At 39.7% G+C, this 25,037-nt stretch overlaps 1 protein-coding gene across 1 annotated transcript in view; it reads left to right on the top strand.

Moving 5' to 3' along the window:
- SLC38A9 (solute carrier family 38 member 9) overlaps positions 1-21,746 on the top strand; it is a 39,556-nt gene extending 17,810 nt beyond the window's left edge. The window contains exons 10-14 of the mRNA XM_057402650.1: positions 2,023-2,129; positions 9,861-9,974; positions 11,248-11,396; positions 18,533-18,622; positions 20,288-21,746. Of these exons, the coding sequence (XP_057258633.1) occupies positions 2,023-2,129; positions 9,861-9,974; positions 11,248-11,396; positions 18,533-18,622; positions 20,288-20,453 (626 nt within the window). The 3' untranslated portion in view covers positions 20,454-21,746. The remainder of the gene's footprint in view (positions 1-2,022; positions 2,130-9,860; positions 9,975-11,247; positions 11,397-18,532; positions 18,623-20,287) is intronic.
- The last annotated feature ends 3,291 nt before the right edge of the window (positions 21,747-25,037 follow it).

Raw genomic sequence — 25,037 nt, 5'->3', positions numbered from 1 at the left:
AAGAGGTCTGCTAAAAACCCAGTATTCCCCTTCTCCACCCCTAAACCTCTAGCTGTCATCAAAGCTGTTTGTTTGTTTTTCCATAACTACTAAAGGTCATTCCTTCTCTGCTAGGCATTCATCTCTTTCGAGATCTGAATGCAAGAAACAAGTGAAAGGCTATTTAAAGCAGTTCCTTCAGCTTGGTTATGTCACCAAGAAAAAAGATTATTGTCCTTTCATGCTGAGTCTTCAAAGCCAGATGGTTTTTGCTGAGTATGACTGTGTGCAAGACCAAAGCAGATGCTTTAAGGGTGGACAGGATTATCTTCATAATTACCTAAGAATCCTCCTGACTACTGCAGCATAAGTACAAACTTAAAAGATAGATGTAGGTGGTTGTGAAACAGTGCTCTCTGTGCTGTATGTTTTCCTGCATCACTAGCCTTTACTTTTAGACAGAATTTTTGGACTAATAAACTGCTTTTGTCTCCAGTGTAAAAAAAATTATTTCAAATCACTGGATTATTATCATCTGTGTTAATGACCTTATTTATTTTGTATGTCAATATTCTGAATGATATCTGTAAGTAGAAAGAACCACAGTGTTTTGTCGTCCTCCACTGCAAGCTTGGAAATGTGTTTTCAACCTCAACTGCCCCAGCAGACAGTCTTCAAATGTTTGCATGGCATCAGAGACTCTTCCTGAGAACACAGGAGAAAATTTGCCCAAACTAAAGTTCACTAACAAACCAGCATGAACTGGAAGACAGACTATGTCTAAGAAATCAGGTTTTAAGCGTCTTGAAGTTGATCTATTAAGCAGTCCTGTGTAAAATTTGTTACAGCATGACAGGTCACTAAGAGGTGGTGCACTCAGTTTATTTTGGCAATGTGACTAGTACAGCTAGGAGATAGACAAACCACATAGCTAATGCATATAAATCTGGTTACTACTGGTTGTTGTAGTGATGGGGGAAATGCAGTGCTGAAAGATTCTAAATCTGCTTGCTTTTTATTATTGAGGTTAAATTAGTGGATAAAAAAGAAGCCCAAAAGTTGCTTGCACTCTCAATTGTATCAGTAGCACATCATATTAGTTAGGTATTGAAGATACAGTGACTCTGGCCCTAGGGAACGCATATTCTTTCAACCTGGATGAGCCCTTCAGTAATTTCCTGGGGTGTGTTTACCTTGCTGACTTCATAAGAGACAATTGGCTTAAATATGTTTGCATGGAGCTTTCTGTGGTTTGATCTGTAAGGGCTTGTGAGACTCTGATGAGTGTTTTGCTACGCTGCTGGATGCCTTCCAGAAGCTGAGCTAGCTCAGGGATCTCTAATTGCTGTTAACACTGAAGAGTACATACATCCTTATATAATACCAACAGGATGCTGCTTTGAAGATGTCACACATCAGTGAATTCCTAGACCCGGTGTGGTGCTTCCAGAAACACAATCTTGTGAACACTGTCCTTGAACTATTAAAAGAGGCAGAGCAATGCTATTCCCATGGAGACAAAAAATATAAATACCTTTTCTGTAAATAAGACAAGAAGTTGGTCTGCCTTTCTTTATGCCCTGGTTTGTAAGCAGAACCTCTTAAACATCTACAGACCTCGTTTTTCCTCTGGTAGCATAAGTAACTTCTTAACAGCAAAAGATGCTCACAGAGTATGATTCCTTCCCCCCATCTCCCTGTTCAGGAGCCAAGAGATATGCAGCCTTAATTCCTTCCTAAAAAAATGTTTTCCAGTTAAACTGTTAAGAAGCAGAAAAGTTTGTATGTGTAAATCCTAGATTAGCCTAATCTTCAATGGTTGGGACCTCCTGAAAAATTTTGCTGGAGAGTGTGTTATATAGTAACCATTTTGTACTTCCTGATTAAATACCTTCTTTGGCTATGGTTGAAGATGAAATAGATTGTCCCATTTTGACATGGAGCCTTATGTTTCTGCCAGCAGGTTCCACAGTACTGTATCTCCTCTGCATTTTGGCGTTGTTTCAAAGAAGTGAGTTATTAACACTTTTTCTTCTCCCTTAGAGTTTAGAATTCAGTTCCCTCAGCTGACAGGGGTTCTGACACTTGCCTTCTTTATCCACAATTGTGTCATCACACTTCTTCAAAATAACAGGAATCAAGAAAACAATGTAAGTAACTTCACAAGACTGTGCTGATTTGTATCTATATAGCCAGGCGACACTGATTTCTTCCTGTCTGCTTCATCTTGAAATTGACCCAGGAATTGCGATAGCTTCAGAAAATGTAACTCACTTTTGTGATCTGATAAGAAACCAGTTATACTACTTTTACTGGCTACCAGTGAGTAAAAGATGCATTACAATTTTTTCAGATTAAAGCCTTGAGAAGTATCCTAGACTTATTAGTGGTCAGGCTGGTATTAAATGGCCAAATTACACACAAGAGGCAGAAGGTCTGACAATATTCTAAGACCCTAGAAAAACTGACTGATTTTAGAATTAAAAATGCTGGAGAACACAGGGCACAAGACTGATTTTAGCAGAGTCCTAAACAATGGTGTTGGGGTCTATATAATATTTTTAATCAGAGTTGTTTCGGTAGTTTTTTGCTTCAGTAGTCAAGATTCATAGAGAAACCTGATCCTATTTAGGAAATCCTCAAAGTTAAAGCTTGGATTGGGAATCTTTGTGATATGTAGACTTTGGGCTGGTGCTTTGCCCTAGAAAAAATTATGTATTGCTCATCCAGATGGAACTGCATTCTTTCTTAATATCTTCCCATTATAAAATACAAAATGGAGTAAACATGATAGAGTTAGTCATAGAGTACATTTTAACTTTTATTTTGTTTGTTTATTTTTTTCTTCCCTACTTTACAGGGTTCTTGTTCAGCTTCATTAAAATCTTAGCTGTAAAGGTAACTACAATAACATGCAAAGATTTAAGAATATTAACTGTCTGATAAACTGGCGCAGAATCACAGAATGGTTGAGGTTTGAAGGGACCTCTGGATGTCATCTGGTCCAACACCTCTACTCAAGCAGGGATTGAACCTTGTTGGCAGCTACAACCAGTTGCCAACACATGTGATAAAATATACCTGATTTGATTATTCAGAGGTGAAATGCATATTATGTGCCAATGCAGTGAAATGACCTTTTGCTTTAGTAATCTGCCCAGTTACTTTTTTTGTACCTGTGAACCAGGGCTAGTTTGTGAGTGAACACCTCTGCAAAAGAGTTATAAATTCTCCTCCAGAAAAGCGTCTTGGGCTTTATAGTCATTTCTGAATATAGTTTAACTAAAAAGGGGGTTAGTGAAGCTCTGGAGAAAGAAAACTAAGTAAGATTTTTCTCAGTTTTCATTAAGAATATCTCATGATCTGGAAAAGAGCAAGAGTTTTCTCTCTCTTCAGCTGTGGTTTTCAAGTTCTAAAGGTGCAGTGGCTCCAGCAATCAGCTCTGTATGCAGTGGAGGCTTAATGCTTCCATGCCACCTTCAAGACTTTTCCTGTGGCATTTCCCCTTCCATTTACATGAAAGTAAGCAATCAACTGCAAATAGCAGCACCTGGAATCTTGTGCAGTTTGCTTTTCCTGTGTTAAGGAGGAAGAAACTGCTGCTTGCATTTGAATCAGCTATTTTGAATGCCCTTCCTAGAGCTTAAGCTGAATTTCCAAGTCAGTCCTAGCATGGATCCCAAGCCTTTGACAAGACTCTTGCATTCCAGGAGAGTGTTAAAATCTCAGGGAAAGAGCAGTGTTAAGTATAGCAGGAAAGGTTTTTAATGATAAAGCAAATCTGTGCATGGTTCCTCTAGGAGTTTTATTTGGCTAGATTACAGCAGTCTTTCACCTAGGTCTGGTAGTGCTTTCCAAATGTTAATGAAGCACTGATGCTCTTGTAAAGCTGTTTGTGCTTATTTCACTAAGCTGCTGGACTAAGTAGGAGGTTTACATATGTATAGGGTGTTTTTTTCCTATGTATTTACATCAGCAAGATGCTTTCTTATATCAGTATCTCATGGGGAGTCTAATGGAGACTCCATGTCACTTCCATCAGAGTTCTATGAAAAGACACAGAACATGGCAAGCTGGAAAAGTACTGTTTTGAGCTTGCTGAAACTAGTGGTCATAAGAACAACCCTTTGGGGAGCTGGAAAAAAGTAAGAGAAACAATAACATTCCTTTTATGGAGTCAGAAATCCAAAACAATAGCAGCTTCCATTCTGGTCACAGGCATGTATCACTGCCCAAAGCTAAAACACACACAGAGGGGAGGATTCCTTTGGCTGCTATTCCAGTACAGTGATGTGGGTGTGAGAGGAGCAGTGCACTGGATAAGTCAAATGTCAGCAGCAAGGCTTGAAGAAGCCCTGTGAGCAGGGTTCTTTGTCTGCAATTCAAAGTTGAACTCCCTGTTCCCATCTCCCACTGCTGCCCCCTTATATTTATCAGTTCAAGATTTTGTGCACTAGACAACTAGTTCCAAAAAACTAGCTTGGAAACTGATTGCCTAGAAAACTAACCCAACCATAAAAGGGTGATTTGATTAGTTGAGTTTTTTGTTTGCTTTTGCATTTGGTTGGTTGGTTGTTGTCTAGGAGTTGTTTTTTTTCTGATTCGTGTGTGATCTGGTTCCCTGAGCAACTGTACAGATGCTACACAAGCCCAGAGTGCGATCTAGAGGCATAAATACGCTAGTGCTGTCTCTTAACAGTTGTTTGTGGACTTACCTGGGGGAAAGGCTGGTAGTGGGGAGATGTTTTTTCTCCAGAAGTTAACTGCAGAAGGCATAGAGCTGTGAGTAGTTCTAATTTTCTGCCATATTCAAATACTGTTTATTCTCTGTAAAGAGTGAGCTTCCACTGATGCTGCTATACTATTGCTTTCTCTTTCCAGCCAAAATAGTGCACAGCATTATGCATCCTGGTGAAGTACTTTTTTGTCACCTTATTAAATGTTATCTTGCCCTTGATGCTTGAACAGGTTAAGTCTGTTTTATGATATGGATCAGAGTCCTGTTGACATATTGCAGAGGCAACACCTCTCTTTTGAGAAGTGACCAGTCTGAAATGGGATATCAAAAGGCACTTTTTCTAATGTGGTAATAATTGTTAAGCACCAGTATAAGCCTGTGTCATGGTTTAAACCCAGCCAGACAGCTTGTTCACTCACTTCCCCCACTTCTTGCCCTCCCCCTACTCCCGGAGGGACAGACAGGAGAATCAAAAAGAATGCAACTCCCACGGGTTGAGATAAGAACAGTTTAGTAACTAAGGTATAACACAAACCACTACTGCTACCACCAATAATAATAATGATAAAGGAAATAACAAAGGAATGGAATACAACATCTCACCACCAGCCGACTGATAACTCGCCCCCCCCAGCCCGACCAAGCTCTGACCAATGCCTCCTCCAACTCTGCAGTCTACCAGCCCTTCTGGCTAACTCCCAGTTACATCCTGGGCATGACGTGCTGTGGTATGGAATACCTCTTTGGTCAGTTTGGGTCAGGTGTCCTGTCTCTGCTTCCTTCTGGCTTCCTCTCCTCCCTGGCAGAGCATGAGGCTCACAAAGTCCTTGGCCAAACCAAAACATCATTGTTATCAGCTCTGTTCCTGAGCCGAAAGTCAAAACACTGCACTGCACCAGCTACCAAGGAGGAGAAAAATGACTGCTACTGCTGAACCCAGGACAGCCTGTCCATCCAAGAAGCATCTCTACAAACTAGCTTTCACTTTGGTACTGAGAGAAAAGGAGCTGTTTTCTCTATGGCATGCAATAAGGAAGACAAGGCCTGAAAGTTGCCTGTTCTTTTCAGCACCACGTAGGAAATACCTGTAAAGCCACAGAGCTGTCACTGTGTCTGTGTTCAGTCCTGTTCTGCATGTCCAGCCTGCACCTGGGTACAAGTCTAGAGTGTGATACCATGTCTTCTACTCTCAAAGTTTTCTTTGATAGTTATCAGACTCATCCTTTTGTTAGGAGGCTGATTTTTGCTTTTGTTCTGCTGCTGCTGCCACCAGCCTCAGCACCCTATTTTCTGTCCTTCCAGAGGCACTTCCAGCACTTTGTTCTGTGCATCTAACTAGAAAAGCTCCTGGTCAGCAATAACTGCAGTTAACACATTCTCCAAGTTTCACCTCAAAATTTGCCTGTTACTTCAAGTGTATTTGACAGCAGCTTGGTAGGTGGCAAGCTGTAATCCTGATGGCCATAACCTGCATGTTATCTTTGATTCTTTCCTTCCACATTTTTTCTACATTTGATCCTTAGATTATAAACTTTAGGTGTGATGACTGCCATATTTTTTATGCTTAGGCAATTTCCATCACAGTAGTGTTCACTCTGAATATAAACGGATTAATGTGAAATTTAAAGTAGACAAATGCGATTATTCCTCTGTTATTTAAAATTAATCCTTTCATGTCTCTCCATGTGTCCTTTGGTTTTAGCTGGAATTGTGCTGTCTAAAGAGTATTTATAGTCACGGTCTTTAGGGGTGAACCTAGGTGTCCTGAAGAGTAATGAGCATTAATTAAAAGATGTTATATACACAAATAACACACTCTTGTACAAAAACAACCACCTTATATGCAGAAGCAGATGTTTGCAAGGGAAGTGATGGATGTTTGAGAAAAAATAAATTCAGGGATTTGAGTTGCCTATTTCTTGTCTTGCTACTTGTGGAAAGATGAGATTCAGAGCAGCCCTGCGCAGAAGGACTTGGGGGTGCTGGTCAATGAGAAAATGAACATGAGCTTGCAGCCCAGAAAGCCAACTGTATCCTGGGCTGCATCAAAAGGAGCATGACCAGCAGGTGGAAGGAGGTGATACTGCCCCTTTACTCTGCTCTTGTGAGACCTCACCTGGAGTATTGTGTGCAGTTCTGGTGTCCTCAACATAAAAAGGACATGAAACTGTTGGAACACGTCCAGAGAAGGGCCACGAGGATGATCAGGGGCTGGAGCACCTCCCGTATGAAGACAGGCTGAGGAAGTTGGGGCTGTTCAGCCTGGAGAAGAGAAGGCTTTGTGGAGACCTCATAGCAGCCTTCCAGTATCTGAAGGGGGACTATAGCGATGCTGGGGAGGGACTCTTCATTAGGGACTGTAGTGACAGGACAAGAGGTAACGGGTTAAAACTTCAACAGGGGAAGTTTAGATTGGATATAAGGAGGAAATTCTTTCCTGTTAGGGTGGTGAGGCACTGAAATGGGTTGCCCAGGGAGGTTGTGAATGCTCCATCCCTTGCAGTGTTTAAGACCAGGTTGGACGAGGCCTTGGGTAATATGGTTTAATGTGAGGTGTCCCTGCCCGTGGCAGGGGGGTTGGAAATTGATGATCTTAAGGTCCTTTCCAACCCTAATTATTCTATGATTCTGTGAAATCAAAATCTGGTTTTTCTTCGTATGGTGACAATACCTGAAGAAAAAGATGTATTGTTATATGCTATAAGAATACATTAACAAAATAAACTCAGCACCTAGTTTCAGAACAGATTAAAGTGTACACACTGAAGAACGGTAGGAACATGAACCTGGTTAGTATCATCAGAGGTAATAGCACATTAGCTATCCACTTTAATCAAGTGTAGTCCAAACGAAGTAGTAAGAATTCAGTTTCAGATTGCTTGCCCTCACAGCTGCAAGTACTTGTCACAGCAAAAATAGTTTTACGATAGCACAAATAACAACTGTGAGTTACTATTCTGTCTTCATGCATGAGGAATACACCTAAAAATACCAAATGCAAGTGAAAACAGATTTTGTCAGGTTATGTGCCTAAAGAAGTCTTGGGTGCGTTTTGAGAAATTGTCCAACTCTCGACTTCAGGAGATGAGAGTCCATGTCACCCTGCAAAACCACCTTACCTTCCTTAGTCTCTGCTTCCTGCATTTAAGTTACTCATAAATCCAGCAAGAAATCTGAATGCTCAGATTTAGTATTACTAAACTCTGTTTTTAGGATGGGCACTGGTGCTTTTGAAGAGGTAGCTGTTATACAAAATCCTGTACAGCTTCTCATATAACTGAGGAGAATCCTGGGAGCACTTTAAAGTACACTTTAAAGAAAATGTTATTGCTCAACCCTTCGTGGAAGTTGCTAGTCCTTACTCAGTGAACAGTGCGAGGAGAGTGAAAACCAGAGGAGCATCTTCCGGCTGCATATATGTGGTCAGCAGGGGGCAGAGGTTGCAGCTTCCAGGGGCGTGAGCGCCACCCTGGGGTGCACGCTAACAGGCCATTGTCTGATGGAAAATACCATTGGCCTTTTGCAGGCTGATGGGAAAAAGGCATCAGTCTTCTACCCCAAAAGCAATGGCAAAATGAGCAGGAGATTGCAGTTCCCTCACTAAAACAGACTTCCTTTTGACCTTTTCTTGAAACTTGTAATCTAGCATGCTTTTTTTTTTTTTCCTTGGGTACCGTCTTTCTCTCGGAAGACCCCAGAAAGGTATAGAATATGTCATGGATATAATGTGAAGAAACACTTAGGAAAACATTTACATGTACAGATGTGAGCAGGCTTTGCCTGTGCTCGGTGAGCCAGCTGGAGACCGTAATAATGATCCTGGTCTGGAGGCCATACCGTCCTAATTTGGTACTTTACCTGAGTTAATAAGACTTGCTTTTCAGTTGTAGGAGAATAGGGTCATGTATTGAAGCATTACCAGTAATCCTTTAATAAGCTGATTATCAGCAGCAGCTGAAAAAATGGTTTGCTGTAAGATTGTGTTTTGTAGTGTAGAATAAGCTTATGCAGAATTTAGTTAGCTAATAACTAGAAAGAAATGGTCTCCCACTTCATTTCCAAAAAAAAGAGAACTGATGTAGGAGAATACTAAGTACAGTGCTGTGAGGTCATTCTGGTGTATCTGTGGATTCTGCAGATTCTTAAAGTACTGGAGAAGATTTGCTGCTTATTTTCCAACGCTAAATGGTGCTAAAAAATTTTAGTTATTTTTATGTCGTTGACAATCTTTTTATACACTAGATACTTTATAAATATAGTAAAAAATTTCAGAAGTGAACACTGAAGTTAATACCTTTTTTAGGTGCATGTAATATAGTTAAATATGGATTTATGATCTTAGCTTCAGGACTCTCTCCTAAAAATCTTTGATGATTATTTGGTGCATTTACCTGAGGTGTTTATAAAATTTAGTGATAAAGTGAATATGCAATTTTAAATTAAAGTAATAAAATACAATTGTAAAGCTAAAGGACGTACATACCTCTGTGCCCACCTATGCCTTTCTATTTTGTCTTTGTATTTATATTTAATGGTGTATAAATTATGTCTTCCATTTTCACACCATTCTTACAGAAGCCTGGCATACTATTTTCCGGTTTGGAGCCAGCTTGTGTGGACCATCCTCTTGGGTTTCAAAGCAGCTCCTTAAAAAATGTTTGTTACATTATACCTGCAGCTGGGTAGGCTGATGTCTCTAATTGCAAGATTTTCGCCCTAACAAGAAATTTAACACATGGCATTGCTGTGCTGTCTTCAACAGTTGTCTCTGTGTCCCAGGGCTCTTAGTAGGGATTATTAAATGTAGAAAAGTAGAGGGTGTTTGATGTAATAACTAGTGTATGCTTGTGCATCCAGCAATAATGTGTTACATCTGTTGGCATATCTGTTTCTTCAAGCCTTTTCCGTATGTAGATAGATAAATAATACTTGTCTAGATCCACTTTGCGGTATCCTTTTGCAGATTTCTGATCTGATCCAGGACCAATTTTGAAACCCCCATTTAAGTAATAGAAATAGTAATAAATATTAAACAGTAATAAATACAAAAGTGACAGTAATAAATGTCATAGGAATCTCCTCATGAGCGTTTTGTCTGTTTTTGTGTCAGTGCTGGCCAAAATAAGATATTCTTTTTCCTCAGGTGAGAGACCTCTCTATTGCATACTTCCTGGTGGGATTAACGTACCTGTATGTCGGGGTGATAATTTTTGCTTCTTTTCCTTCACCACCGCTATCCAAAGAATGTATTGAACAGGTGAGATTTTTACTGCAGTATATATTTGTCCTTGATCTTTCAGTAAATATGTATTAAAAAAAGAACAGCTACTGCTTCTTGCTTCATGACTCACCCTGGCAGACACATCTGTTCTTGACTCTGATCAGTTGGTTAATGCCTCATGGGCACAAGCAGATGAGTAATACTTGTGTTATCTCATTTATATTCATGTCTGGTGGCCAGTAGTTCTGTAAAAAACCAAACATTTATTAAATACTGTTACAAAAGTGATGAAGAAAGGACCAAAATGACCAAGTGAACAGTTGAAGCTTTAATTTCTTTAGCATCTTTAATCCTGAAAAGTTTGTTTAGTTGTGTGTGCAGTGACCAATCCCACTCATTGGAACTGTCTTCAGATACTCCAGAAAAGGAAATATGATGCAAATGCAGACTCGTTTAGGTAGGACTCCTCACTGTGATTAGGTTTGGAGCCTAAGACTGTGGTGAGCCTTGCCAGCAGAGTTCTTCAGATAACAGCAGTACATGAAACACCCTGTGAAGGCTGTTAAACTCTTATCTTCTTATATGTGAAACTGATTACCACACCCTAAATGACTTCAAAGATAGCAGTTATCAGTTGGTGATCCATTTTATGCCAGGTATTCCATGTCTCTTGCATTAATATTTAGCAATGAAACAGCATTTTAAGGCTTCCTCTGACAGTAGGTTAGTTAGAACTGGTACTGCTGTTTAACCATTAAATGATTTTTTGAACCCTTTGAAATAACTTAATGGGGTGAAATCCACAGGTAAATAATAGATGACAAGATACTTTCTCACCATTTATTTTCTGTAGTTATCCTAAATACTTATGAAGCCATTTGTATATTTCCATGATACTTGAGTCTTATACTGCTTTTTCAGACATTCTCATTTGTAGTATATGGTCCAGTTTTAATGATTAAATAACTTTTTAATATCTAGATATGATATGACAGGTAATAGCATATGAATTCATCTGCCTAAAAAATCGTATGGCCTTTCACAGCCTTGATTATTTGAGGATGTTCAGAAGTGTAGAAAATATTTCCATCTTTAATGGTAACACAAAAGCTGACATCAGCCCTGCAATATTAAAAAATCAGTTGGCATTTGGTGGCAAGACAACTGTAGAAGAGAGAGGGGTTTTCATGTAGTAGAATTCATTTGGCAGTTGAAATTACTTGGGTTTTATCTCTTTCTTGCACATAGCTATTAAAAATCAGCAGATATATATAACACATCAATGTATCATCATTATTCCTGCGTTTAGAATTTTCTAGATAACTTTCCCAGTGATGACATCATGTCATTTGTTGCAAGAATATTCCTGCTGTTCCAGATGATGACTGTATACCCCCTGTTGGGCTATCTGGCACGAGTTCAGCTGTTAAGACAGTTTTTTGGAAATGCTTACCCAAGGTAAGAAGTCTACCCCTGACAGGAGCTTGGCACACTTTCCTTAACTGGCCTTCTGTTGTCAGAAATTCGGTTGAGCTTTTAGGGATTTCCTTTGCTGCATTACGTACATTTCAAAAGCTAATTTCACAATGTTTGCAGAGTGAGGGGGCGAATAGGCATGCAAAATAAACTTGCCTGCTGATCAGGACTGCTACAGCTTGGCAGAGCAGAATGGGGACGGGTTCTTCTGTTTTAGCTCTTCATTTTGTCAGTAATGATAGAGTTTTGTCAACCCAGTTCCTTTGTTTTATGTATCTCTATGGCAAAAATAAAGTTGTAGAGGGAAAAGATTTTGTTCAGTCCAGAAACATTTCATCAAGTAGCCTTTATGCTGTGAAGCACATACACTCTGGTTATTAACCTCTCAGGGTGTAATATGTGTTTTGATTGTGTGTAACTAGTAATTGTGCACCTGCTTTCATACAGAGCTAATAGCTAAGTGAGTTGTTAGCTGTGTTATCTTGGCTGCTGCTATGCTTATAAAAATAGCTTTTCACATGCTAATTTCAGAGATGAGCCACACCTCTGCATTTGTACACTGCGTGAACTCCAGGGAAAGAGCTGATCCAGATCTCAATTTTAGTTTTGTTGTTTTGGGGTTATTTAAATAAAACCTGGGACATTTATATTTGCAGTATTGTCTGAATTTGTCACAACCAATTTGGCATTTATTTCCAAGTTTCTTATTTTATGCTGTGTTGACAAAGGAAAGGAAAAAATATCCCAGGAACAAATGTGTATTTCCTATGTGGCATCAGCAGTAGCATACAGGTCTCAGAAAACATTATTCCAAGTTTCAGGTTTCTTGTGGGTCCTAAAATAGATATAAGAAGGTCTAGAAATTGTATGCCTAAAATTAGGCAGTGAAATAAGTGCCTACTTTTTTTGATGCTAAATTGTATGCAGTTCAGCGTTGAAGAGATTTTTAGGAACTGCTACAAGTTACAGTTAGAAACAAGGCCATTGATTTAAGTGCTAAACATGGATCTCACAGCCACTGGGAAATAGCCATGTCCTATATATTACGTGGATATGCCTCTTCCTATCTCCTCCCTCCAGTTACTCCCTGACCAGAATGGTTTTCATTTCCCTATAGCTTCATACCAGTCTCTTCTCAGGTTAATTCCAGCTTGCTGTTTTAAGCCTTCATTGTATGACGAATGTGATGATGCAAATACTTGCCTGGTTCTTTTGGTTCTTGTCTCCAGGACATCCTGTGGGTAGCTTCACTCTTTTTTTTTTTTTTTTTTTAGACTCCTCATAGGGAGGTATTTACAGTTTCTGAGAAGTCAAAAATGGTTTCTAGGAAGCCACTTAAATCTCTCCAACCTATAGTGATAAGAGAGTACATTCTGGCTGTCTGGCTGTGTCTTCCTCTCTAGTATCCCAGCTACCTTAAATACAGTACAGAAATCATTCAGCTATCCTCTAGGTTCTGGCTTCTCTGCATTTACAACTAAGGTCTGCCCTTAGTTTTCCTATGCAATGGGGACTAACTGGTACAACTCAACACGAAGCACTCTTCTGTTCTGTTCAATTACATTTGCAGCTTTCCAGCTCAACCTTTTCTAGCCAATACTGCTCAGTTTTTACAGAAAGGTTTTGAGATAGTTTGCTTTGGTTTTGTTTCTGGATTTAACATCATTAGGATGGGCTAGTTCATTTTTACCAGCTGCTGAAATATACAGAATGGTTTGGGTTGGAAGGGACCTTAAAGATCATCCAGTTCCAACCCCCCTGCCATGGGCAGAGACACCTTCCACTAGACCAGGTTGCTCCAAACCCCGTCCAGCCTGGCCTTGAACACTGCCAGGGATGGGGCAGCCACAGCTTCTCTGGGTAACCTGTGCCAGCGCCTCACCACCCTCACAGCTAAGAATTCCTTCCTAATATCTAATCTCAGTCTCCCCTATGTCACTTTAAAGCCATTCCTTTTTCCTGTCAGTACAGGCCCTTGTAAAAAGTCCCTCTCCAGATTGCTTGTTGGCCTCTTTAGGCACTGGAAGCTGCTCTATAGCCTCCCCAGGGCCTTCTCCAGGCTGAACAAGCCCAACTCTCAGCCTGTCTTCATAGGAGTGGGGTTCCAGCCCTCAGAGCATCTTTATGGCCTCCTCTGGACTTGCTCAAGCAGTTCCTTGTCCTTTTTATGTTGGGGACCTCGGAGCTGAATGCAGGCCTGCAGGTGGGGTCTCATGAGAGCAGAGTAGAGGGGCAGGATCACCTCCTTCAACCTGCTGGTCACGCTCCTTTTGATGCAGCCCAGCACATGGTTGGTTCCTGGGCTGCAAGCACACACTGAAGCCAGCTCATGTTCATTTTCTCATCAACCAACACCCCCAAGTCCTTCTCCACAGGGCTGCTCTGAATCTCTTCTCTGCCCAACCTGTAGCTGTGCCTGGGATTGCTCCGACCCAGGTGTGGGACCTTGCACTTGGCATGGTTAAACTTCATGAGGTTGGCATCAGCCCACCTCACAAGCGTGTCAAGGTCCCTCTGAATGGCATTCCTTCCCTCCAGGGTATCAACCGAACCACACAGCTTGGTGTCATCGGCAAACTTGCTGAGGGCGCACTCAATCCCACTGTCCATGTCAGTGACAAAGATGTTAAACAAGACCGGTCCCAACACCGATCCATGAGGGACACCACTCATTACTGGCCTCCATCTGGACATTGAGCCATTGACCACAACTCTCTGCATGCAGCCATCCAGCCAATTCCTTATCCACTGGGTGGTCCATCTGTCAAATTGATGTCTCTTCAATTTGGAGACAAGGATGTCATGTGGGACAGTGTCAAATGATTTGCACAAGTCCATGTAGACAACGTCAGCTGCTTTGCCCCTGTCCATCAGTTCTGTATCCCCTGTGTAGAAGGCCACCAAATTGATCAGGCATGATTTGCCCTTAGTGAAGCCTTTTGGCTGTCACCAATGATGACCTTATTTTCCATGTACCTTTAGCCTAGTTTCCAGGAGGATCTGCTCTATGATCTTGGCAGGCGCAGAGGTGAGACTTATGTCCCCAGTGAGATATCAGGTTCTGTCAGTAAAAGCTACTTCTCTGTGTCTGTGCCTGTCTTGAAAACAAATACACGCATAGACATGCTGGCACAGAAATCTTCTGACATCTTCAGCCTTTCCTGTGCTTCCTACAGGAGATTCAGAGACAAGAGAAAGCATCCCAATTCCTTCTCTCATTTTGCAAAATCTGCGCTAGTGTACAGACTACAACATAGCAAGTGACGTACTGGGACAAAACCCAAGGAATTGTTCATTCTGTTCTCTCCCTGGTTTTGTAAAGGAAAGCCAAAATGCTGTGTATTGGGAAATTATTTTCTAAAGTGAGATATGTTTGCAATGTCATCATTTAATGGGTGACAGAGGGCCAAAGGCATGTTGTTTATCTGCTGTTTCTTACGTGACTTTAGATTTTACGTGTACAGAATGCTAATTTTTTTTTATTATTACTGACTCTTAGCTACAGTGATATTTGTCACAAAGATTCCCTTGATTAATTATGTGCTGCACATAAAATGCTTTGCATAGTCATCTGATCAGATTTTAGAACTTTTTGACATCTTTCCTGTTTTCAGATGTTAAAATAAGCTGATGGACAGAAATCATTTGGCTTTCCTTAAAGCTTGTCCTCCCTTTACTCCATGGTAGCCCAGCAGACCTGCCAGTTCTCCCACAGATGCATGTCTTCTGATGCAATTAAATAGATTTCTGCTGTCTGCATGGGTCTTTAGTTATCTGCTCTTCACCTAGCTTCTGTCTTCTTAACTGTTGTAATTCATAGTATTTTTGCCCAATGTCACTTGAGTGAGGAAGAAAATGCATTTTTAGACACAGTAATCTTTCAAAAATTCTTACTTAAATAATCCTGTTTTGCTTTTCTCCTTGCTTTCATGTTTTCCTTTTCCCTTATTGTGTATGACCACATGCTAAGTCCAGCACTTCTAATTTCCTTGCATCTGACCTGAGAGGATTTACAATCAGTTTCTTTCTTTAAATGTCTCTTGCCCTAGCATTTGGTTTCACAGTTTTCAATATGATTCTTACTTTGACGATGCTGAAGTTCATTTGATATATGTGGTCACTTTTGTTCAATTCCACAGGACAGAACTTGATAGAACAAGCCTTGTAGTGATTTTCTGGCATACCAGGTTGTTTCTTGACTGTTAATCTGAAAAGTTAACCTTGCAATGGGGTAAAAAAAGAGACTTAGAGGACATCTTGATTTATTTTTCCCTCCTCTTTTTGTGGGGTTGCTGGATTTTTGCAGTTGAGCAGTGATTCCTTTCATAGGAAAGAGCTAGAGTCTTCCTCTGCCCAAGTGAGAATATTGAGACTGAGGACTGAAAATACAAGACAGTGCTCGTGGATTGTAGGAGTATGCCTCTTTTGCGAATTACAGCATCCTTAAGGCAATCCAACCTGTGCCTCTGAGCACCAAACCTCATTAGGCTGCCCAGGGGAGCAGTCCAGCCCTGGCAGGGGTGGGCCAGCCAACTCTGCTGCCTGTGACCATGAGGAAAAAAGTTATGCTGCTTTGAAAAACAGCTATGTGCAAACAGGAAGGTTAGGTAAAAAGGGCCCAAGTCTCCCCTGACCTCTAATATAATCTAAATACTTTACTTCGTACAGCCGTAATAAGCAGGTATTGTTATTCCCACAAAATGCTGTTTTCCTAACTGCCCTTTTGCAATGTATGATGATACCATTAATTGTACCATAAGCCAGTGTCAGGCTAAAATAGAGGAATTTAAAACTTGTTAAATGTCATGGGGTATGGGAAAGCCTTTTTCCTTGTGCAGCACACCTCCATGAGACATACAGTCTTAAGAAAAATACTATCTCAAATAATACAGCTACCAGTAGCCCTAGATATCATATTCTTCTTTATTTGGAAGGACAGTTTTAATAAATGATAATGGTGTTCTCTCCGTTAAGAATGAGGCTTTTTCCTGTCTTGGAATGAATATCTGCAAAGGTAAAGGAAACGGTTTGCAAGTTCAACACCTATTGTCCAATATCATGGCTACAACTGCGGCTGTTTCAGAAAGGTAGAAAAAGAAGCAAGGATATTCCAAGGGAGAAACACAGTGTAACCTTTTGTCCTGATTTAAGTCCTTTTCAGCTTTTCTGATTTTGGCTCTATTCTTGAGGATCTTGCTTAATTGTAACAATTAAAACTGCAAAGCATGGCTTTGCAAGCACTGAATTGTTTTGGATGCTCCAGCGTCTTGAACATTGTTTTGAGTTGAGCCAAAACACATTCCCCCCAACCCAAGTACTTTTTCCCAGATCAAGAAGTTGAAAGGTTTCATTTCATACCAAACACACACACACCCCACTTCACTTTTGCAGTTATAAGAAGCTAGAATTAATTTCTTAAAGAGCAACAACTTTGAACTACAAAATCACTTTTTCTGCTTCAAAACATACTAGAATGAAATACTTCAGGCTTTTTACTGGGTTTCTGCTAAAATACTCTGAACTGACCCAAATTTGCAAGGCTAATTACTAAGCCTGCACTCTTTTTAATCCCTCATCCTATCAGATGGATATCAGAAAAGAAGAAAGTGCTGTCATTTTTTGTGTGCATAAATAATTGGTTTCAGTTATGCTGTCTGTAAGATCTGCAACCTGCTGTATGTGTGGGGAGAGAGGAAGTAATTTTTAATAGCACTTTTTTGTGAAGTTTAGTTAATTGGCTTCCCTTAGCAATACTGAGAAGCAGTAAACCTCCTCTAATAAGTCTGATTTGGGGGATTTTATATCTTTATTCTTGGGAGTTTACCAGGTTTACATCCAGTTACATTTTTCTTAGTTTCAGCTACTGTATTCGCACAGTAATCTTCAGTCTGTTGAAGCACTGTTAAAATGTCATATGCAAAATTAAAGATAAAATTTTTGTCTGTTTTAAATTAATTTTAAAAAGCAAACATAAATAGTCTATAACTTAAATTATTCCTTTGAGTTTAAATTGCCTACATTACCCTAAACTTTAATGAGACTACCCTACGCCTCTAATCTTTCTTCCTAACTTGCAAGCTGGCAGCCAGCCTTTCAGCCATGGAAGTGTCGCTTTTGAAAAGCTTCTTAGTTTGCAGCATCTCCATAATATAGATACTTCTACAGTTAGGAAAAAATTAGCATTGGCTTACAGATTTTGTTTATTTTAAGAAATCAAATCCTTCAGCAGAATAAACAAAACCTGTTTTCTCTGTGTGAATTCTTTTTTCCCTTCATAGAAACAGCTGTGTCACCAAAATATCACAGGTTTTTATGATATTTCTTGACTGTACCTTATGTAAAATATGCCAGCATTTCATGTTCTCTAAAGAAAAGCAATACTCTCCTGAGTCTCAGTTCTGTACATAGCCACACTGAGTTTGCCTGATCCATTAAAAGCTGCCTTTGCAGAACAGAAAATCTCTGGCTTTTCATCCTTAGCACAACATGAAAAGCAACAGGAAATAATTTATAAAAACAAATTCAACAAAAAATTCCAGCATAGATAGAACACAGATCAAGTATTAAATGACATCTAAATGTTTGTCCTCTATCAAAATGCATCAGAGTTCAAGTTTTAAGGTGTTATTTCCCCCCTAGAATTCTGTGTAATGTTTTCCACTGATGCATCTTTTCATATCTTCTGGTTTCCATTAGTTCAGTTTGATCAATTCAGATAATTCTCTGAGCAAGTTAATTCTTTCTTGTGGGAGTTAAGTTATACAGTATTGTTTTTTTTGGTATTTGAATATCCATCTGAAAGACTTGAGTGCTGAGTACCACGTATGATGTTTTTCAAAAGAACTGCCAAATTACACGTAGAATGGTACTTACTCCTTAAGAATATTTTGAGTCAAAACACCATATATTTAGGGTTTGGCACTCTGAATACTCAGTAGATGTTATGTTTGCTGTGAAACTAATAGATAAATCAAGTCCTCCTAAAGCTATTTCTTAGCTTCAATAGAGTCATACAAATGCAAATGCCATCCATGTACCAGGTAAATGTTAGGATAATTAGTAGTATTTTGTAGTAAATATAACATAGATTTTAACATTCTTTCCTCACTTTCCTGTAGCATTTTCCACGTGCTCATCCTGAACATAGCAATTGTAGGAGCTGGAGTGGCAGTGGCAATATTTTATCCAAATATAGGAGGTATCATAAGGTGAGTGAATTTGCCTGTGGTGTTGCTGCATGTTTGCCTCTTGATGTTGAAAGGAGCAGTATTAGTGCAGGTGCTTATATCTTTATGTTTTAAGACGCTTACACCTTTTAAAGCTGTAAATAATGATTTGGAGATATAAACAATTAACTCTTTTAAAGTTGTTGACACATGACTGTCTGAGGTGATTGGGATGTTTCCCCAGGTTTCATTGGAGCTGTATCTAAGGACCTATATGCCTGAAAGATTATGGTGTCAGGGGAAAAGTTGCTTGGTTATTTTGTGGCTTCTCTTGAGTTTTTGCTTTATGTTAAGACCACTTGAAGCTGGTTTGGAAGTCTGTAATAGCAATCCAAGAAAATAAGTAACTTCAAAGGGAAAAGTGACATTAAAGTTGTACTTCTAAATGATATCTTATATTTACCATGTTAACATAGAATTGATAAAGAGTAGAGAAAACAGTGTAAGGAATTTTAGTTTCTACATTTGACACCACCGTATTTGTAATCATTGTTATTCATTCCTAGTTTGCATCTTTCCTACAGCAACCAGGAGAGGCAGGTGTTTAAAAATACAGAAATCTGCAATTATAAAACCAGAATTACAGGCTTGGTTCTGACTTGAGTAGCAAAATAACTTACTTTTGCTCAGTGCTGATTTTAAGTGTTTTGGTGGGGTTTTTTGGTGTTTTTTTTCCCTACCTCTCCTTTTAGTGAAAACCTTTGTATTCCAGTAATACAGATATTCTGGTTCTTCATTCCAAATAAATATCATGCAATACATTTCTCTTCTTTACAAACCGATCCCTACCTTCCATAACATGTTCACTGTGCACAGTAACCAAACATTTAAAACAGTAAATTTCTACCTGATAAATTCTCTAGATACAGCCTAACTTAGGTATTTGCTGGTTTTGTGTTGCAGATGATCAGTCTGTATTGTGATGTTTGTGATTGCTTTGTCTAAAAGTAGTGTTCAAATATTTGAAATAAAATAATAAAGCGTATTTGGCTGCAGTATAGCTTATTAGGTGGAAACTCAAAGTAAGGGAAAATAATAAGGTTTTGGTAAGCAAGGGAGCAGTTAGAAAAGAAACAGTTATGTGTTTCACTTGCTGTGGTTCATCATGTTACCAGGAGGGCATGTTGATATTTTTGGTTCTGGAGAATGGTTTGCTAGGAGGTCATTAAATAAATTAAAATAAAAGTTGCAGATTCAGGAGCATTTCTATGCTTACAAGCTTTAACATGTGTTCTCGGATGTCTGAGTGCAGTGAAATTTGCAGTTCCAACAGTAAAGGATGCCTAAAAAAGGATGCACTCTCCTGTCTTTCTCTGTTGCATGTTGACATGTTACCCTAAAGTAGAAACATTAAGTCAAAGATAGGGAGTCAGTCTGCAGAAGCATCTGGGCATGTGACTGAAATGTCAAAGGCGTGTCCGAGTGCAGGTACAGGGGAGCAGGGGGCTGAGCAACACAGAGAGGGACAATTAAATGCTGGTGAAGGACAGCAAGGAACAGAAATTTATCTTTAGCAACTGCAGATACTGTTCAGCCAAACTGTGCATTGGTTTGAGGGGGGGGGAGAAATGACAACAAGAAATAAGAGTTTACACAAAGCATTCTTCTTTCATTTTTATCTCATCTCCCCTCTTCCCCTTTCCTCAGATACTCTGGAGCAACATGTGGTCTGGCCTTTGTGTTCGTGTATCCATCCCTCATCTACGTGATCTCACAGCATCGTGCTGGGCAGCTGAGGTGGCCAGCATTGATCATTCACATCTTTATAATCCTCCTTGGACTGGCTAATCTGATTGCACAATTCCTATTGTGAAAACTCCCCCTTCTCCCTGTGGCTGTCACAAGTAGTACTGTGACATTTGGTAACAGCCTTGAGCAACACTGTCATGCATGAGAACGAACAGTCCTCAATATGATCTTGAGAAAAACTGCACCTTTGAAATAAATTCAGAACACATCTTTCAGGTGCTTGAGAGGAGCCCTGTCTTGCTCCTCTAAAAACACAATTTTATGGGAAGTGAAATGTTTCACATAACAATGAAGTAGGTCCCTTGTTTTGTTAAATGTACATCAAAGATTAATGAAGCTCACATACTTTAGTTTTTTACGGCACACTTCTCCAAACACACAGCTTTCAGCCTCAGGCTGTAGAACTCCTCTTTTCTCCAAAGGAACTGTGCTTACCTTTATTAACAAACATGCTTTCACAGTATTGTTCAGTGACTGTTTGAAATGCTCTTTGTTGCAGTTATTTTCCTGTTTTGTTTGGAAAATGGAAGAAATTTTTGTTTTGTTTTGTTCTAGGTTCATTTATAGTTATTTGGGTCAAATGCACTCTTAATTTTGAATGTGCTGTTAAATTGTTTTGGCAGTGTTTTTCCGCTAGGAAATTCCAACTAAGAGAAACAATAAAGTCATGTCTCAGTGTTTTATTCAGAACCAATATATGCACAAGTTATTTGGGCTTTTACAAGAAAAAAGTCAGGAGGATGAAAGAAATTAGAACACGACAATTAAAATCAGAATTCCAGGCTTTACCTCACTTCAACTCTGTTAGCTGGGCTCTTATGTGCTGTGAAGTTGCCTTATCAGGAGTTGCATGTTGTTTTATGGATGCATGTTGGATACAGTGTTCATCACAGGCTTGCTCCCTCCCTTGTAGGGTCTTAATTCTGATCTCTCACTATGCTTTTCTACTACATTACTCCAGATGTTTTGGATGTGAGCAGAGACAAAGCAAGCACTCTTCAGAATTGTGGACTAAATAAAGTAATTTAAGTTTTAAATAATTCCTAACAGAAGCTGGAAAAATCCAGGAAGGGTTTTGTTGTGGGTTTTTTGGTGTTTGGGTTGTGGGTTTTTTTAACTTCTTGTTTGCTAATTAAGAGGGTGTACATGTGTAAGCACCTTCCTTAACATACCGTATGAGTCTGAGTCTTAACCCAAAACATGCAATAATTAAGTTACCAGACACTAGTGGGATGTCATCTTTTGTGGTTGGAGAGAGAGAGTAAAACCTCCTCTCTGTACAGAATTTCAGTGTATTGAAATAATCAACAAATGTGGAATAATTGAAAGAGGACTCTGAGCAATGCTGAATTCAGAAGTAAAAGAGGAAAAAAGCTGGAATGATGCAATATTTGTGAAGTAGGAGTTGAGTTGGGAAAGATTATTACATTGCCGGGTAAGAGTTTGCATTTTCATCAGAACAACAACGAAAAGCATAACCTAGATTATCACCATGCTTCTATGGGAAATGCTATGAACTTTTGTAGTAATAATGTACATCTGTTTGAGTTAGGCTCCTCAAACTGTGTAAAGGACATAAATGTCCTTTGCTTGTATGAAATACAATATCATATGGGCTTGGAATATTATCTGCAGAGTAGAATAATTCAGATTCTTTTTTCCTTGTGAAACTTTTTGTGCCTTTAGATGAGGATTGGAGAGTATATCCATCATCTATTCTGTATTACAGAGAAGTATTTACCCCATCCTGGTCATTTTCCCTGTGTATGCTCCCATCTGTTTCCTAAATGTCTAAGGTGTATCTGAACATCCTTTTCACTGCCTGACAGTGAGTGTATCTCGCAGTGCTGAGACCATTAGCACTGGTCTACACAGCTCCTTTTTAGGGTCTGGGTCTGACCTTTACCGTAAGATACTTCCTTGGTTGTCTAGGTCGTTGTTGTTGTATGTAACTAGGTGGCTGCATTCCCTCAATGATCTCAGCAGTGTATTTCACCAGTTAAACCCTTATCTTTTTTTTTTTTTTTACTTCCCCACAAACTTCCTCATCTTTCCCACAAATTTCACAGATTTACAGCTCCACAACTGTAGTGTGTTGCTAAAACATTCACAGTTATTTGATAGAGAAGTACTCAAACACCAAAAGGAAAGAACAAAAGATGCAGGGTTTCAAGCATCATTGGCTCAGTCACATTAAGCTCTTGTGGTTGTTATAGATTCAGTGCTTAACCCTGATGAGTAGTGCAGGTACTTCAATTTCATCATGTCCTTCCAGACTCCATCTGGATATGATTCCATGAGTTAAATCCTTGCCATAGTAAAGGAACATGTTAATTGATTTTAGTAGAATTAAATTGTTAGATTCCAATAGTTCAGCAGAAATTCCCAAGTAAGACATTTCACAATGAAGTGTCTTAATTGCATCTTCTGTTTGTCTCTTTTCCAGCTGTTATCATTATGTACAATGATCCAAGTTAATATTTAGAAGGAAATTATTCAGTATCAAATTATTCAGTAAAAGCCTGGTTGAGCCCTGGGTTACAGAGATAGGTTCTTGCTGTGCTGTTTATTTATAGAGACCATTAACAGCTGTGATTTCAATTATAAATTTATAAGTATTAAAGTGATAACAAGTATTTCATTGCACTGTCATCACCTGAAGTACATTTTCTTATGAAAAAGTATTTATTTTACTACCAGCAACTGAGATCTTTACAAGTGTCAGAAGAAAGTTAGGAATGTGGTTTTTTTATTTGTTAATAGGCAACACCCTAAGTTAAGTAATATTTTATAGTTTAATGGCAACTTAAATGATCTAAGAGACCAGAATTACATTGCAGCGTCTCTTCTCTTGCAAGCACAAAATGTAATTCTCCAAAAATGCACACTGCATCTTGCTTGCTCATGCAACCCACAGTGACAGCTAGCTAATTCCAATTCCTTATGTTCTCTGTTCCAGCAAATCATCATGTAATTTAATGGAGCAGAAAAAGTAATACATGGACCCGATGGTGTATTGTGAAATGTCATTTATTACCCTCTCATAGCAGAAAAATAGTTTCTGCTGGAAATACTAAATTTTGTCTTTACGTTTGAGCTGAAATACAACTCTGGGTGTTGAATAAGAACCTAAGGTTTTCTTCATAATAGTACCAGACTCTTTGCCTGGCATCTATCTTATTGCACTCTGAAAATCCAGCCCTCCATACTGTGTGGTAACTCACTGGTGCAAACTGGTTTACTTTGCATGAGGCTCAAGCAGTTGTGATCTGTTCTGATACCATCAAGTTAAGGTCTGGATCTCAAGACACGTAAGGCGTTAACCCACCATGACCTTTAGACAGTGCCAAAGCATCAGTAGCTGGGGAAATTCCCAGGAAGCTCCAGGAACAGTTGTGGAAATGTCTGTGGGTGATTATGCAAGCCTGAGCACTAAGACCAAGTTGTTTTTCAGCAGGAGCTGTGTGATCAGCGGAAGCTGTATTTTCTAAGGACAAAGATGGTGGGGCTTTTGTGTCTGCCTTCTGCCATTGCAAGAGAAAGAATTGCGTTCTCCATATCCATGCTTGGGCTAACCTCACTGCCTACTCTGTAACGGCCTGTTATTATCTGTTCCAGTTTCTTAATGTTATTGTGGCCCAGACTCTTCCTTTCAGCTTCTAGCAGTCTTCAGAATCTCTGCTGTGCTTATTAGCTCTGTTTCCCTTTGCTCTTCAAGTTACTCACAGCTGCATTTGTTCCCACAAATCAGTTTTTCCAGTTCTGTCTGGATTATTAATGTAATTTTAATATATTAAATCATGTAGCTTTAAGGATCAGCGCAGCAAAGAAGGGCATTCGGGATTCAAACGCTGCATCATGTAAGTGGAGGGGCTCCACTGAAATGGGAGGCTGGTTTATGTCACATTTCCTTAAAGTTCAGCCTTTCAAACTCCACATACAAAAAATATGTAAAGATAATGCATTTGCTTGCAATGCTGACACTTGGTCAGGCTGACAGCTTGCCCAGCCTCGAGGCTGCCCTCTCTGCTACCAGGTTTCTGCACAAATGTTGGCTATTGATTACATGATCGCACAACTTTTTCCACAGGGTATCAGCTTGAGCATGCAGAGGTTGCAAGAGCAATTGGTTACCTATCATTGCTTATGTCTGTCATCTCCTAACTGTAAATGCTGGACTTTGCGTAAATGTTAATTAACATGCAAGAATGTGCAGTCAGCCCTAAGGTTGGTTAACTCGCTTGTTGCCATGGCCATGACATTCATGGCATAACAGCAGAAAGCTGAGAGGCAGCAACAGTACAACTGGGTGCTGGAGCTGCTCTGGGAAGCAGGAGAGGCTTCCTGAAGTGCCAGACGTTGCCGTGTGCATAACACCAGGATGATGTAGTCAATGGCTCAATGTCTGGCTGGAGACAAGTAACGAGTGGTGTACCCCAGGGATCGGTGTTGAGACCGGTCTTGTTCAACATCTTTGTCGCTGACATGGACAGTGGGATTGAGTGCGCCCTCAGCAAGTTTGCTGATGCCACCAAGTTGTGTGGTTCGGTTGATACGCTGGAGGGAAGGAATGCCATCCAGAGGGACCTTGACACGCTTGTGAGGAGGGCTGATGCCAATCTCATGAGGTTTAACCACGCCAGGTGCA

The sequence above is a fragment of the Pezoporus wallicus genome, unplaced genomic scaffold (genome assembly GCF_028554395.1).
Source record: "Pezoporus wallicus isolate ANWC-B61680 ecotype Strahan unplaced genomic scaffold, APGP_CSIRO_Pwel_v1 contig_2870, whole genome shotgun sequence".
Classification (NCBI taxonomy): Eukaryota; Metazoa; Chordata; class Aves; order Psittaciformes; family Psittacidae; genus Pezoporus; species Pezoporus wallicus.
This window is presented reverse-complemented; position numbering and strand designations above follow the sequence as displayed.